The 16950-nt window shown below is 45.6% G+C and overlaps 1 protein-coding gene across 1 annotated transcript in view; it reads right to left on the bottom strand.

Annotated features, from left to right (window-relative positions):
- Nucleotides 1–365: 365 nt before the first annotated feature.
- The window catches only part of MYO1F (myosin IF), a 93821-nt gene continuing 77236 nt past the window's right edge, over nucleotides 366–16950 (bottom strand). Inside the window, exons 23-28 of the mRNA XM_081958333.1 lie at nucleotides 15072–15218; nucleotides 9453–9601; nucleotides 8082–8168; nucleotides 4893–5106; nucleotides 3080–3249; nucleotides 366–811 (exon numbers count right to left, since the gene is read on the bottom strand). Coding sequence (XP_081814459.1) covers nucleotides 735–811; nucleotides 3080–3249; nucleotides 4893–5106; nucleotides 8082–8168; nucleotides 9453–9601; nucleotides 15072–15218 — 844 coding nt within the window. The 3' untranslated portion in view covers nucleotides 366–734. The remainder of the gene's footprint in view (nucleotides 812–3079; nucleotides 3250–4892; nucleotides 5107–8081; nucleotides 8169–9452; nucleotides 9602–15071; nucleotides 15219–16950) is intronic.

Below are 16950 nucleotides of genomic sequence, written 5' to 3'. Positions count from 1 at the left end.
TTAATTGCATTACTATTTTTAAATATATTAAGACATGTATTAATCTACCCTCTAAAGGCTTGTGGAAGTGAGTGTGTCTGTGTTGTGTATGACATTTTTTATTTGGGCTTGAATTTATTTTCCCAGGAGGCAACTTTTGAAAAAAAAAAGGACATTAAACTCATGGGATGAAATAATGGAAACGAAGAAAGACATTTAATAGAATTGCTTCAGTTTAATACCTCCTATCAGCAACAGTATTGCAAATTATTCAATTCATCTGGATGCCCCTTCATAAAGCTGACTTTATCAGCCTTCGCAATAAACAAAAGCTCTAACATTTAATAAGTGCCATATTGAGAAACCAAAGAAGACAAGTGGAATCCTTGTGTTTTAAAATTTGGCATTTTATTATCTGTAATGCCCCCAACAAGATTGCATCAGCTGTCCAGACCCAGCAAGCAGTACCTCCCACCTGCGTTCAGTTCCCGGCTAATTATTTAAAATACTTCTACATCCTCAACGCTTTTCTTAAATAGCATCTGAGCACCTTATAAAAATCATACAGGAAAGGTACCTGGTCTATTCTCTTCACTGAGGTTCTTAAACAACAAGGTTGCTGTTTTGAAAAAAAGCCATTTAGAAACATCTAGGCAAGAGTTTCTTGGTGCTTAGCCCGACTTGCCTCCGTGAAATGGCTCATTTACCCGTTCCTATCTTGCCTCTTACTTCCTGTTTCAGATTGCTCTTTCTGTTCAGATCTTCTCTACGTAATTCCCAGGAAAAAGTCCTTCTCGGCCATGGAGACGACCCTTCCACCATCCACAGCTATCTATAAAACCGAAAACAAAAAGCTACATTTAGAGTAGAAGAGCCACGGTGGCGCAGTGGTTAGAGTGCAGTATTGCAGGCTACTTCTGCTGACTGCCGGCTGCCTGCAATTTGGCAGTTTGAATCCCACTAGGCTCAAGATTGACTCAGCCTTCCATCCTTACGAAGTGTGTGAAATGAGGACCCAGATTGTTGGGGGGGAAATAGGCTGACTCTGTAAACTGCTTAGAGAGGGCTGTAAAAGCACTATGAAGCGGTATATAAGCCTAAGTGCTTTTGCCATTTCTTGAAGTTGAGCATCTGTGGAAGACTTGAGATCTTGAAAAGAAATGTCCTGTTCTTTAAAAGCTTCCGGTGCTATGAATTTCAGAGTTTGGGAGGAAACTTTTATACAGGTTATAACGTTATAATGAAACTGAAAAAAGTCACTTATAACATCCTCACACTCACAACTGATGTAGCATCCCCAGGGTCACATGCTCAAACTTTGGTGGCTTGGCAACCAGCATGCATAGCAGTCCTCGGCCTATGACCACAGTTGAGCCCCAGATTTATGTTGCCAAGTAAGAAATTTGTTCCATTTGTTTTGGCCCATTTTACACATTTTCTTGCCATATTCGTTAAGTGGATCACTGTAGTTGTTAACAGTTGTTAAATGGATCTGGCTTCCCCATTGACTGTTTGTCGGAAGTTCTCAAAGGGGGATCCCATGACCCGGGGAGTCACTGTGACCATCATAAGTATGAACCAGTTGTCTAAGCATCCGAATGTAAATAATGTGACCATGGGGATGATGCAATGGTCATCAGTGTGAAAAATGGTCATAAGTCAACTTTTTTTCAGCGCCGTTGTCACTTCGAACAGTCACTAAATGAACTGTTGTAAATCGGGGACTACCTGTATTTACAATAGTTGCAGCAGCCTGGAATCATGAGATCACCATCTGCAAAAGAGGTGGTATTTATTAGGTTCTGACCAGTTTTGGAGAACCGGTAGTGGAAATTTTGAGTAGTTCGGAGAACTGGTAAATACCACCTCTGGCTGGCCCCGCCCCATCTATTCTCTGCCTCCCAAGACCCAGCTGATCGGGAGGGAATGGGGATTTTGCAGTAACCTTCCCCCGCCACGCCCACCAAGCCACACCCACAAAACCTATAGTAAAAAAAATTGAATCTCACCACTGATCTGCAAACCTTCCCAACTGGCTTTTGACAAGCAAAGACAATGGGGGAAGTTGGATTTGCTTAGCAACCATGGGATTCACTTAATAACTGCAGTGATTTATTTAACAACTGTGGCAAAAAAAAAGTCATAAAATGGACCACAACTAATTTACCAAATGTGTTGCTTAACAACAGAAACTCTGGCCTCAGTTGTGGTTATAAATCAAGAAATAAAGATAAAGGTTTCCCTCCGCACATATGTGCTAGTCGTTCCCAACTCTAGGGGGCAGTGCTTATCTCCGTTTCAAAGCCGAAGACGTCTCCATGGTCATGTGGCCGGCATGACTAAACGCCGAAGGAGCATGGAACGCTGTTACCTTCCACCTAGGGATTTAAATCGCCAAACTGCCGATGTTTCTGATCGACAAGCTCGGTGTCTTACATTGAGCCATCGCATCCCTATACATCAAGAACTAGCTGTACTTAAAATGTTTCTGTATGCAACCCAGATAGATAAATCCCACCAAAGAATGTTGTGTCTCTGCAGAATTTTCATCCCTCCACAAATCTATGCAGACATATTCACCCCACTAAATTTGCAAATAAAAGGTAAAAGTTCCCCCTGTCCATCGTCTAGGGGACGATGTTCATGTCCATTTTTAAGCCAAGGGAACCAGCGTTGTCCAAAGACACTTCCGTGGTCATGTGGCCAGCAGGACTATACGTCGAGGCGCACAGAGCACTGTTATCTTCCCACCAAAGTGATACCTATTTATCTACTTGCAGTTGCATGCTTTTGAACTGCTAGATTGGTAGGAGCTGAGGTAAGTAATGGGAGCTCACTCCGTCGCACGGTGCTTGGGTCTTGAATCTGGGCTATCTGATTTCCAGCTGACAAATTGAGCATCTTTAACCGCTGAGCCTTCGCGCCCCACTAACTTTGCAACTACTCGCACCTTAAACCATTCCCATGTTAAGCTTAACAGAAAGTCCTGGATTCCCACTTACGATATTTCCCAGCCGCAAGTGTGGGGATTTCCATTTCCCTGCTCACAATAAAACGATTGGTGTGGTACGACAACTGGGCCAGAGCGAAGTTCCCTTACCTTCCATCAAGAGATCTATGATATCGCCCACATTGAAACTCAGTTCGTCCACATCCTGGCTAAGATACCGGTACAAAGCCCGACAACGTGGTCCGGAAATCTTGGGTTGTGGTTTGGGTCTTCCTGCAGCAGGAGGTGGCCTTTGGCTAATGCTTCTTTTCCTTTGTGTCCTGATACGTTGGAAAGAAAAGTGAACAAGTTACCCAACATATCATCCAAGCTTAGTTGGTGTATTGCTCTGTCTCAGACCAGCAAGGTTGGATCACAAATATTTTGGGGTTCAGATGCAACAACCACAGCCGTTGTGACTATTTTAAGGCTTTTTGGAGTCCCTGATGCTAGCAAAGATTTCATCACCTGACTTGCTAATATCATCAGTTGTCAGAGTTTGTTGCAAAAATAAAATTCAGAAAGCACACACAGAGAACTGATTCAGCAGGATTCATTTAACTTCTTTATATACATAATAACACATGGCTAAATGTACAATACCAACAGCAGATTCTTCCAACGTGGTAGAGAGGAGAGATTGTAAGCAAGTTCAAACACAGGCAGGCTATATAGAGAATGAGTTTCTTTTAGTTTCACTTCAGAGCAAAGTCACACCCAGGCTCCAAACGGTTTCAGCTCCCACTGGCTGACCATGTTACTAAGCCTTATTCATTGGCTGACCTTGTTACCATGTCTCTGCCGGTTCATGAATATTCTGAAATCAGTACACTGATGAGATCATCTAATTGGGTAATGAAGCATCTGTAAGCAAATACCCAAGCTCAGAGAGCACCAATTATTCTCTAGTTCAACCCTGAGCTACATTCTATCAATATTTTAAGGTTTCTTTCCCCAAGGTACCATGTTTCCCCAAAAGTAAGACAGGGTCTTATTTTCTTTTGACTCCCCAAATGTTGCCTGGGCCTTATTATCCGGGGTGGGGGCTTATTGGTTTGTGGTTGCTGGGTGGCTGCTCTCTTGCGAATGGGCACCCAAAGAGCCAGGCACAGCCTCAGGGGCAAACGGCTGTTGTGACAGCGCAACACAGCACCCATGCGGTGACCACGCTCATGAACAGCCGCCCAGCAACCCCCCCTTCTAACAGGCAGAGTGCCACTCATTGACCCAATAATATCCCAAAGGCGCTCTGCCCGGCTGGAAAGGGACGTTACGCAAGCGCTTGTTCCACCCCCAGCTACGTCCCCAACAACGCTCTATGGTTGTAGGCTGGCTGTTGGAAGACTCTGGTGGGACAGAGAGTCTCTGGCAGCCGGCCCACAACCATAGAGCATAGTCCCAGAGCGGCCGCTGCCAGAAGACTCTGCAGCGGATCTCCGGAGTTTGGAAGCTGGTTTTGCTCAGAGTGCTCCGGCGGTGGCAGCGGCACCCTGGTCCTGCAGGGAGAGCTGGGGCAGAGCATGGTGAGGCTGGGAGGCACGCAAGCTGGGGGCTGAACAGATGCTCCCGCAACCAACTCACTGCAGGACAACTCCCTGCGGGACAAGAATTACACTAATATCAAAGAAATAGTGGAATAGAATAATTAAAGAAAGGATCCAAAAGGAGGGGCAGAATAAAATGTGAATGGCAAAAATGAAAACGTGTTTTATTTACTCTAAATAATTAAGTAGAACTGTTACATTGTCTCATAGCAAGCTGCCCCACGGTGAGTCAGCCGTGGCGAGTTGTTCTGCAGGAAGTTGGCCGTGGCGAGTTGTCCCATTCCGAGGAAACGGAGACGGGCAACCAATCTCTAGAGTTGGACACCACTGGACAGTGGAAATCTTTAGCTTTTTTAAAAAAAAAACAAAGTAGTACGTACCCAGCCATGCCCTGGTCAGGGACACTGAGGAACTCCATGTTTTGATCTGGGGGTACCCTGGCCTTTGGCCGCCGTGCCATATTTTGTCTCGGAGGTGCCGTGGCGGGGGGACCTGGTCCAGGCCTTTGGGGACTGTAGTAGGTGTGCTCCTGTTGCCTGGTGTTGTAAGGAAGTTGAGTGGCTCCATTCCTGCAGATAACTGATTGATTTCCTCCTAGAAGGGGTCCAAACAACAGTCTTACTAAACCATCCACTTTTTACCTATAGTTGTTCGGCAGATAAGCCCCCCCTTATTCCTCCTTTAGACTCTGCAGGAGATCTGGGATATGTTTTGGGAAATGTGCTTTTATAGGGGTGTTAATTCTTAAAAGTTTTAGAGGTCCCTCAAATTCTTAGAGATCCTAAGACCACGCAGGCTTAAAATTATGAAAGTATGTAGTTCACCATGTTGGGTGAATTTTAGCTGCTTAAACTTTTTACATCAGTGTTTCTCAAACTTGCTAACTTTAAGATGCATGGACTTCAATTTGAATTTCCAGAATTCAAAAAGAGGATTTGGGGAGTTGAAGTCCACACATCTTAAAGGTGCCAATTTTAAAATCTGCATGCTTCTCTCTGATGCATCGACCTAGAAGGAGACGATACCATTCTTTATATACATTTTAAAAAGTCATAGAGGCCACAGGACACCGCAAACAGGCATAACCACTTTATAAGGCCTTGGTAAGGCCACACTTGGAATACTGCATTCAGTTCTGGTCGCCACGATGTAAAAAAGATGTGGAGACTCTAGAAAGAGTGCAGAGAAAAGCAACAAAGAGGATTAGGAGACTGGAGACTAAAACATATGAAGAACGGTTGCAGGAACTAGGTATGTCTAGCTTAAGAGAAAGAAGGACTAGGGGAGACATGATAGCAGTGTTCCAATATCTCAGGGGTTGCCACAAAGAAGAGGGAGTCAAGCTATTCTCCAAGGCACCTGAGGACAGAACAAGAAGCAATGGGTGGAAACTAATCAAGGAGAGAAGCAACTTAGAACTGAGGAGAAACTTCCTGACAGTTAGAACAATTAATCAGTGGAACAGAAGTTGCCTCCAGAAGTTGTGAATGCCCCAACACTGGAAGTCTTTAAGAAGATGTTGGATAGCTATTTGTCTGAAACGGCATAGGGTTTCCTGCCTAGGCAAGGGGTTGGACTAGAAGACCTCCAAGGTCCCTTCCAACTCTACTATTGTATTGTATAAATGCAGCCCAGTGTTCAGCTGGCCAGTTGCCAAGTACCCAAAATGCACTCATGTGATTGTGAGGGGACAGATGTCAGAACATCAGCACCGGGTTGTAAGCACCTTTTGAGAGGCAATCTATCATAACTTTGGTTGCCAAACAGCTGGCTGTAAATTGAGGACAACTGTATTATCTCTTGATGTTTCTGGTACATGTTTTGTATCCCTTCATCAATACTCTCTGCATTCCTCTATGCCCAGCTGTTTGCTAAGATTTAGGATAAAGGGTGAACACTCCCCCCCCCCAAAAAAAATAAAGTAAATTCAGTTGTGTGTATACCTCCACCACATTTCCAATTCTGAGGGGGGCTGAGCGTATAGCCATGACATCACAAGAAGACCAGGACTGGATGTTTTAGCTTCTATTATTTGTTCTTGGCATAATCTAGTTTTTGGTCTGCTTGTTTTCCTACTTTAATAATAACTGTAGGAGATGTCCAGGCTGAGACCGAGCGAGGAGTCAAACGTGTCATCAGTCATGAGTCCCTTTGTGCCTACTTTAATAATAGCTGTAGGAGATGTCCAGGCTGAGATCGAGGGAGGAGTCAAACGTGTCATCAGTCATGAGTCCCTTTGTGCCCACAAGAGATCTAAATCCAGCCCATCTTGAATTCCTTTTACTCTTATCTCCCGCTAATTTCCCCTTGGCTGTTAGTAGTTCAGATTCTTGTAGAGAGCTTAAGCTTTCAATACATCTTGATACCTATTTGAACTGTCTCCTGATTTTCCTGGCATTTGACAATAGCTTCAAACACCGATTTTTAAATTTATGTTCAACAATAAAAAAAAGGAAGCCTATTACTCTAAGTCAGCGATTTGTTTCTGCATATTAGTGAGGTCACGTCGGGTACTCCGGGGTCACTGCAAAGAGGCTGGGAGGTTTGGCTGCTGGGAGGTTTGGCTGGGAGGTTTGGTTTTCTATTCCTGGCTAAACCACATTTCCATTCTAGTCTCTCAAATGTTCTCCTTACTTCTCTCCTGTCTAACTCTCTCACAATAGTCTTAGAAGTTCTAGGCTACATAAAGAGAGGGATAGAATCAAGATCACGTGAAGTGTTAAATACCACTTTATAATGCCTTGGTAAAGCCACACTTGGAATACGGCATTCAGTTTTGGTCGCCACGATGTAGAAAAGATGTGGAGACTCTAGAACAATGGTTCCCAACCTGTGGTACCCCTTTGGTGGTCGAACGACCCTTTCAGAGGGGTCGCCTAAGACCATCGGAAAACACATATTTTTGAAAAAATACGGAAAGCATAAAATAATTTTATGGTTGGGGGTTACTACAACATGAGGAACTGTATTAAAGGGTTGCGGCATTAGGAAGGTTGAGACCCACTGCTCTAGAAAGAGTGCAGAGAAGAGCAACAAAGAGGATCAGGGGACTGGAGGCTAAAACATACAGTATGAGGAACGGTTGCAAGAACTGGGTCTGTCTAGTTTAATGAATAGAAGGACTAGGGGAGACATGATAGCAGTCTTCCAATATCTCAGGGGTTGCCACAAAGAAGAGGGAGTCAAACTATTCTCCAAAGCACCTGAGGGTAGAACAAGAAGCAATGGGTGGAAACTAATCAAGGAGAGAAGCAACTTAGAACTAAGGAAAAATTTCGTGATAGTGAGGACACTTAATCAGTGGAACAAGTTGCCTCCAGAAGTTGTGAATGCCCCAACACTGGAAGTCTTTAAGAAGATGTTGGATAGCCATTTGTCTGAAATGGTATAGGGTTTCCTGCCTAGGCAGGGGGCTGGACTAGAAGACCTCCAAGGTCCCTTTCAACTCTGCTATTCTATTCTATTCTATTCTATTCTATTCTATTCTATTCTATTCTATTCTATTCTATTCTATTCTATTCTATTCTATTCTATTCTATTCTATTCTAAGTTGAGCACAGTCTTCCTACCTCTTGGAAGTGGCGCAGCAGCTCGGGATGGTGGTGGGTGCTTGGGAGGACGTCCTCTGCTTTGCTGGATTTCTTTCCGTGTTGGCTCTATAGGATGAGAAAAAAAACATGAAGGAAGAAAGGGTTGAAGGTGGAAGTTCTCCGAGGGCATCCTTTAACCTGGTGCTAACCTTTGAGTGTCCCCAACAATACCGCCTTTGCAGAGGCACAATTTGAGGCCAAGAGTGAAAAAATGTTTTTCAAGTACTTTAAGTGTACAGATAGTCCTCGATTTACAGCCACAACTGACACTAGCATTTCTGTTGCTGAGCAAGGTGGTGGTGAAGTGAGTCACACTCAATTTTATGATCTTTTCTGCCACGGTTGTTAAGGGAATCCCTGCAATTGTTAAGTAAACTATGCTATGATTACATGATATTATAATACAATATTGTATTATTAATACAATAATATTATTAATAATATTAATGTTGCCTTTGTGTGTTTGTTGCAAGCTGGCTAGGATGGTCGCAAGGGATGATCACGTGACCTCTGGGCGCGGCAACTGTCATCACAACATGCCGTTTGCCAAGTGTAAACTTTTTGATCACGTGACCCTGGGTACGCTTATCACACACACAACGAATCAGGGGTTGTGTGTGACCTCGGAAGCCTGGGGGTATGGCGTGGCCGGGAGTGGGTGTGGCCATGGTGGGCGTAGCCATGCTAGGCATGACATGGGACTTGTGTCGGGGGCACCTGTGATGGCCAGGTACTAAAGCAGGACTTCCCTGAGATCCTCCTTCAGGCTCATTATAATCTCCTTCCTTCCTTCCTCCCTCCCTCTCTTTTTTCTTCTTTTTCCTTCTCTCTTCCTTCTCCTTTCTTCTTCCTTCCCCTCCCCTTATTTTTCCTTCCTTGCTCTCTTCCCATCTCTCCTTCTTTTTCTTTTTCTTTTTCTTTTTCTTTCCTCTTTCCCCTTTCCTTTTCCTTTCTGGCATGCTCCTTTTCTTTTCTTTTTAGTTTTGATAGCCCGCTGCCAGTGAAAATGGAGCTCGGGAAGTCTGTGCGTGGCTCCCCGTGCCCCGTTTTCAGACACGACGGCCTACTGCAACCCTCTGCCAGCAAAACGGAGCTCGGAGAGGGGGGGGGATGTGTCCGCCCCGAGCTCAATTTTCGCTGGCAGAGGCACCTGTGAGCAAGTCCTTTGCTGTCTCCAGGCCAGCCCTGCAGGTCAGATCTAAGCACCTTGTGGGCCTTGCGTTTGACACCCCTGTTCTAGGAGAAGTTAAACCAAGGCATTATTGATGCTGGAAGATTCTGCTGACCAGGTTCCTTCATTGGCCCGCTCCTGTTGGCCTCTCAGACAAGACCCATAAGCCTGACACTTACTGGAATTCTTAGGCAGCCCACTCCCAATGCTGACACAAAGACTCTTTCCGGATGATTTGAGAAAAGCCACTTTGCCTGGACCATTCATAAAAGTCACTGTCCGGGTGCCGCCTCCGCCCCAGCCTTCCTTCTTCACACGGAATTGTAGTCTGAAATAAAGAAAGAGGAAGACAATCCAGGTTACAACACTTAAGACAAGGGTCAGCAATCTTAAACACTCAAAGAGCCCCAAAGGTCCTAACCAGAAGCCCCCCCCCCCGGTTCAATTCTGGAGCCAACTGGAAGTCCGGTTTCGCTAGAGTCTCCTCCTAGTGTGGTGTCCTTTTTTCTCCTGCTATCCTAACCGAAAGCCCAATCAATTGTGGAGCTGAGCGGAAAACCATAGAGCAGGGGTGTCCAAACCTGGCAACTTTAAGACTTGTGGACTTCAACTCCCAGAATTCCCCAGCCAGCTCTGCTGGCTGGGGAGTTCTGGGAGTTGAAGTCCACAAGTCTTAAAGTTGCCAAGTTTGGGCACCCCTGCCATAGAGTCTCCTCCTGGCGCGCCCTATGCCCCTTCCCCTAAACCGGAAGCTCCTCTCAAAATTGTGGTGCCAACTGGCGACAGGGAGCCGCAGCAGAGGGTTGAAAGAGCCCACATGCGGCTCCAGAGCCACACGTTGCTAACCCCTGACTTAAGGTTTGCCATGGTCTTAACATGGGGTGGGGCAACTTTTAAACTCAAACCCTTCTAATCCTATATTTGGGAGCTGACTGAGCTGCCATTGGTGATTTCATCCAGGAGAGCCAAAATGGACCAGACGGCAGGGCGAGCTTCAAGAATGACTCGATTATGCAAATCAGAATTAAGCCACTGTCACTGGAGATGGCGAGGGCCAAAAAAGACACAGCTTTAACAGGAGATTACACAAATGTATGCATGAGTGAGCCATAAGTGATTAGCAGTCAACATTATTTATATACAGATAGTCCTCAACTTACAACCATTCATTGAATGACTTTTTGAAGTTACAACAGTGTTGTGGCCCAGCAGGAGCCGTTGGAGCTGCAACCAGACTCCGACAGCGAGGGGCCTTATGAGTCGGCTCTGAAAAATGTGGAGGACCCTGGACAGGGTTCCGACTCTGAGCAGGGATCAGAGAGGCTGGTTGGCCACCAGGAGGCGCCTGAGGCATGGAGCAGCGGTGAAAGCCAAAGGGAGTGTGCTCCTGATGTCATGCCTTGGAGCAGTGGGGAGGAGACAAGGGAATTGGTCCTGGACGCTTGGCAACTGAGGGCTGATAGAAGTAAGCACAACTACGCAGATACAGAAGATAATTGGACCCAGGTGGTTGTAATTAGGCTCCTCTCAAGATAGTATATAAGGAGTGACTTTCCTGGAGGCTGGTTGCAGGATTCAACTTAATTACCAACACTGGAGAAGCTCTCGCCTGTTTCTTATCTTGGAAGTCTGGATTGCTGCCAAGGTCTAGTCAGTGTGTTAATTTACTGTGAATAAATCGTCTAGCAGTATTCTTGTCTTGGAGTGCTTTGGTGTACAAAGAGGGGCGTCAGAACACAACAGTATTGAAAAAAAGGGACTAATGACCATTTTTCACACTTATGACCCTTGCAGCATCCCTTGTGTGCACATGATCAGAATTTGGAGGCTTGGCAACTGGCATGTATTTATGACGGTCGCAGTGTCCCCGGAGTCACCTTTTGCGAACTTCTGGCAAGCAAAGTCAAGGGGGAAGATAGATTCACTTAACAACCATGTTAACTCAAGAGCTGCAGTTATTCACTGAAGAAGCGTGGCAGGAAAGGTTGTAAAATGGGGCAAAACTTACTTAACAACTGTCTTGCTTACTAACGGAAATTTTGGGCTAAATTGTGATCATGTCGCAATTTAGAGATCATAGCAGAGATTATACTGCCTGAGACTTCTCAGGAAACAACAAGTGAATGAAGCACTGCTGGTGACCTTCTACCGCTGCACCATAGAGAGTATTTTAACTTACTGCACCTGTGTGTGGTTTGCCAATTGCACAGAGGCAGATAGGACAGTGCTCCAGAGGGTCAACATCTTTGCCCAGAGGATCATTGGTTGCCCTCTCCCCTCTTTGGAAGAGCTTTATAGCTCCCGCTGCCTTAAGAAAGTTTAAAACATTCTCAAAGATTCATCCCATCCTGGGCACTTTTTTTTTTGAACTATTACCGTCTGGCAGACGGTACAGGATAATAAAAACAAGGACAAATAGGCTGAAAAACAGCTTCTATCCCAGAGCAGTAACTATATGGAATTCTACAGTATAGTGCAATATTAACACAATATCGAGTTTTCAATTCCAATTTTATAGCATGTGGTTGATGTGTGTTTTTATTTTTATCGTTATAATGTACACTGAAGATGGCATTTAATTTTGTTGTACGATGTGCAATGACAATAAACTAAACTAATAAGTCAAGGACTACCTGTACTTTTATTTCACTGGTGGGAACAGTGGAAGGTTAATCACCAGAGGTATCTGTGGTGCAGTGGTGAGTTCGGGATCCCCTTCCAACCGGTACGGTTGGAACACGCCTGGTGTCGCCCACATGGACGTGTGCGGTGTGCGCTTGCGTCGTACCTGCTTGCAACGCCTCCGCAAGCCTCTGAGACGCTCCAGCTGCTTGGCGGTACACATCATGCGCATGGGCAGAAACGCCAAAGGCTTAAAGGACAGGTAAGGAGCTTGGGCGGGCAGGTGGGCCCTCCGGAGCACCATACCGGAACGGTACCCGGTGCTCCGGGCAGGCTCCGATATGCCCGTGCGGGGCGTACTGCCTGCAATACACCACTGCTGTGGTGGCCCCATTAAAGTCAAAGCCACTTGAATCAAAACTCTGCTTCTTGTTTACCTTGACATCTGCAAGGGGGATCAACTAAGTCAAGATGACCGCATTTCGACCCTTTATGTCTCTTCCTTGCAGATGCCTTTGCCTCAGGGGTGGGATGCTGCCAGTTTTGCTGCCGGTTTGCTTCGCACGTGCGCAGCTGACTGCAAATTGTTCTGCGCAAGCACAGAACACACAAAAAAAATGACTAAAAAACAAGCCGGCAACGACAGCTGGGACCAGGACACCGGTTCGGGGGTGTGGCCAGACTGCCATCCCTACCGGTTCGGCGATCCAGTCCCAATTTCCACTACTGGTTCACCCGAACCAGTACGAACCAGTAGCAACCCACCTCTGCTTCGCCTGGAAAAAAAAAAAGGATCGCTGGATTAAATGGCTTTCCAACTTGCTACAGGAGGTTTTCTTTTTAGATTCGCTGGAATGAATTAAGGAAGGGGATTTCCAGGAAGGTAGAAGTGCATTCCAGAGGAATAAGTGTTTGAATATTATTGCAGGCAGTCCTCGGCTTACAACCGCAACTGACCCCAACATTTCTACTCTTAAACAAGACAGTTGTATTAAGTGTGTTTTGCCCCGTTTCAGGACCTTTCTTGCCACAGCTGTTAAGTGAATCACTGTGTTAGGGTTCTAAATACCTTGCAGAAATAAATCATTGTCCAAGGCAAAACATCCTTAAAGGTCCAATTTATTCTACAGGCATGTTAGCACCTCTATGGAAAAATTCCAACTCTGATGTACATCCTGGAATTCCACCCAGTTGAAAGTTCATGATCTATCCCCACACCCACAAATCCATCACCGCTTCCAATCATCATCTTCCACGCTGGCATGTACACCCATCTTCTTCCGGCCAGGTGTCGAGGTACGGAGACAAAAGATGACCTTGGCTTCTATAAAAGAATGTCAACAATCCATTCTACAATCCTACTCCTTTCTATTCCCCCCTCCCAACTACTACACTATTGAAACAGCATAGAAAATTATAAGAAAGTGTGGCAGGCCAAAGATCCTAAAAAGAATATAACTACAGGCCTGACACATTGCAGTTCTCAAGTTAGTAGCATGGCTGTTAGGTGGACCTGACATCCCCATCGACTTTGCTTGTCAGAAGGTTACAAAGGAGATCACATGACTTCAGGACACTGCAACCACAATAAATACATGCCAGTTGCCAAGCCTCCAACTTTTGAACATGTGACCATGGGGTTGCTGCAACGGGCGTAAGTATGAAAAATGGTCATATTTATGTCTCTTTTTTTCAGCGCCGTTTCAACTTTGAGTGAGCAAATGGTTGTAACTTGACAACTACCTACTGTATATGTGTGAGAGAAAGAGGGTGAAGACATCCCCTCCCTAATAAGTCACAAATTGTAGAAGCAGATAGTGGAGTCCGCCATCTGGCAAGACTTTGTCTATAGGTATAAAAATAATAAAGAGCTCGGCTTGGAAGAATAACCACGTGCCATTCTTGGTTTTGGGCCTGACACTCAGGGGGCTTCTGACTTTCAATCCAGTTGCTAAGATTACTGTTGTGGCCCAGCAGGATCCGGTTGAGCTACTGATGGACTCGGATGGCGAGGAACCATAGGAGTCTGCCCTGGACGATGTGGAGGACCCTGGGCAGGGTTCAGACTCAGAGCAGGGACCAGAGAGGCTGGTTGGCCACCAGAAGGCGCCTGAGGCATGGAGCAGTGTGGAGGATCAAAGGCAGTTTGTCCCTGATGCTAGATTGAGAAGGGCTGAGAAACAGAAACAGCAACTCCATAGGCAGGCTCAGAGAAGATGATTAAGCACAGGTGGTTGTGGATTGGCCCCTCTCAAGAGAGCTTATAGGTGAGGTGTTGGGAGGGGACATTTGCAGGAAACAACTGTTCGAATTAGTAGTTAAGAAAATCTATGTATTCTAGCCGTGTCTGCTTGTTGGGACTATCTGCGGTGCTTCATTTGAACGTGAGTTGTCTGGGCCCTCAGCCAAAGGATTGGTTATCTCAGTAATTAAACAGTGGCAAACAGCCAAGCCTGTGTTCTGGTTTATTCACAGGTGGGGGGGGGGGGTCGTCAGAACAGATTACTATACATATAAGGGTTTTTAGCAGAACCTGAAGACCAGAGGTGATATTTCCTGACAGAACAATTAATCAGTGGAACAGCTTGCCTCCAGAAGTTGTGAACGCCCCAACACTGGAAGTCTTTAAGAAGATGTTGGATAGCCATTTGTCTGGAACGGTATAGGGTTTCCTGCCTAGGCAGGGGGTCGGACTAGAAGACCTCCAAGGTCCCTTCCAACTCTGCTATTGTATTATTGTACATTCAGCCGGTTCCGAACCTGTAGCGGAAATCGCGGGTGGGACTGCCCACTTGCCCCGTTTCTATGCCGTCCTATTTAGGCATGTTTTTGAGGCTGGGCGCATGCATGGAAGGCGCCGTGCACACACAAAGAGCATGCACGGGAGGCCGGGCGCATGCGTGGCAGGGGTGTGTGTGCCCGCAAACCCACCGCTGCTGAAGACTGATGAATCTATAGTTAAGAGAATGGCAGGGGAAAAAAAGGGAGGCGGGGGGGGGGAAAACTACCAAGCACATTTCTGGCTCACGGTTGCTGTGGGAAACGGCTGTGACTGAGAAGCTGAGGGAGGTTTTAAATTGTTTCCCATTGTCGAGGCAGGGAGCTGCTTTTGCTCTGACTGGCCCGTTCTTGGCTAATAAATTAGGTTTCCAAGCCAACCCTCTTGGTCTGCTCACGTGTCGCTGAAATGGAGCTGGAGTTTCCCTCTGGTGGCTTCCTCGTAGCGTTTGCACAGCAGGCTAATGACTTCTGTCTTGAAGATGGATTCCAGGAGCGTATCTGCCTCGGCTTCGTGCAGGATGAAGAAATCATCCTGCTTTGTGCTGGGGTGGAAAGAGTCAGGAGGGAAAAAAAATTAAAAAGGAAGGGATGTCAGTTCTCTGAAGAGAAGGACAGATGCCTCGGAGACCCCGGGAACCGGAAATAACGCTCGTGCCAAAGAGGGACCTCAGTGGGTTGTCAATTTTGTTACTACCGGTTCAGGCGCTCTCTCACACGCGTTCGTGCGTGACACTACTGCCCATGCGCAGAAGCGTCCGGGCGGGTGAGCGGAGCCTCCCATCACCACTACTACCGGTTTGGCTGATCTGGGCCGAACCGGCAGCAACCCACTTCTGACCAGCAACTACAAAAATCCCTTTTCCCCAAGCTCTTAAGACGAAGGTTTTTTTTAGTCCTCTGGCCCAATTATGTGTCGCAGCTGTTAAGAGTCTGGAAGAAGCAGTGGAACCTGCAGACGTTGCAAGGAGGTGGGGAAAGCACCAAGAAAAGAGTTGCAACAGGAAAGAAATCCCAACTTTGACCTTGGATGGGGGTGGCACTTCCCCATTCAAGAGTGAGATGTGGTAGACATGCTCAAAAGCCAAAAAATACTGGATGAAAATACACACGGTTGGAAAAAATGATAAAGCAGCACATAGACTTGAAACAAGAGATATTCGTGTTGGGCATTACATGGGGAAAATGTGATAAAAAGACTATATATCTGGTTTTACATATACTAACTGCAACCAGAATTGCATTTACACAGCAGTGGAAAAACGAGATTCGGTCAGATGAGAAAGTAAGAAAATATTAGAATGCACAGAAATGGATACCGTGTTTTCCAGAAAATAAGACAGGGTCTTACTTTCGGAGAGATCTTATTATTTTTGAGGTGCAGGAGGCTGTGAGCATGGTCACCTCATGGCTGCTGCTGTGTTGCAATATTTTTTTGGGGGGGGGAGGCTTATTTTTGCGCATGCGCTCAAAAGCCCGATTCGGCTTATTATCCAGAAAGGTCTTATTTTTGGGGAAACAGGGTAGAGTAACACTCACTATTAAGGATAATGAAGAAACTAGATATTTTTTGATATGGGATGTATTTTATCAACAGCTAGACAGTAGAAACAGGAGTCAGAAAGGAGGAGATATATAAAAAAGGAAATATTAATGTGAAGAGTTGTTAAAGAAGATTGTTATTGTTATTATATTATTATATTTTTAATATTATGATGAGGAATACAACAATAAATATGTGGATTATGATTATTCAAAAATAACCATACCCACATCACACACACTATTCGATGGAATTTGAATGATGTAAATAAATCGCTCTCACAGGGAGGGGCTTCTCCAGGTGCTGTCCACTAGGCAATGCCAGCGGGCGGCACCAAGGAGTAGGGCCTTCTCTGTGATGGGCCCAACCCTCTGGAATGACCTCCCCCCTGATATTAGAACCACCACGGACTTCTGCTCCTTCCGACAAAAATTGAAGACTCACCTGTTCCGATTAGCTGGCCTGGCATAATTATAACTGTTATAACTGTTACCTCCTGGAAATATATTTTTAACTGGTATTTTAAGGGTATTGTTTTAAATTTAATTGATTTTAGGGGTTTTAAAGCCATATTTATATTCTTGCTGTACAGTTCTTTTAATTCTTTTAACCTCCTCCATATTTATTCATTTATTCATCTGTTTATCTATTTAATGAATCTTACTGTGGATGATGTATTTGCTGTGTGGACTGTACACCGCCTCGAGTCCCTTTTGGGAGAGGGGGCGGTCTAG

This window comes from Natrix helvetica, assembly GCF_964273705.1.
Source record: "Natrix helvetica genome assembly, chromosome: 1".
Taxonomy (NCBI): domain Eukaryota; kingdom Metazoa; phylum Chordata; class Lepidosauria; order Squamata; family Natricidae; genus Natrix; species Natrix helvetica.
This window is presented reverse-complemented; position numbering and strand designations above follow the sequence as displayed.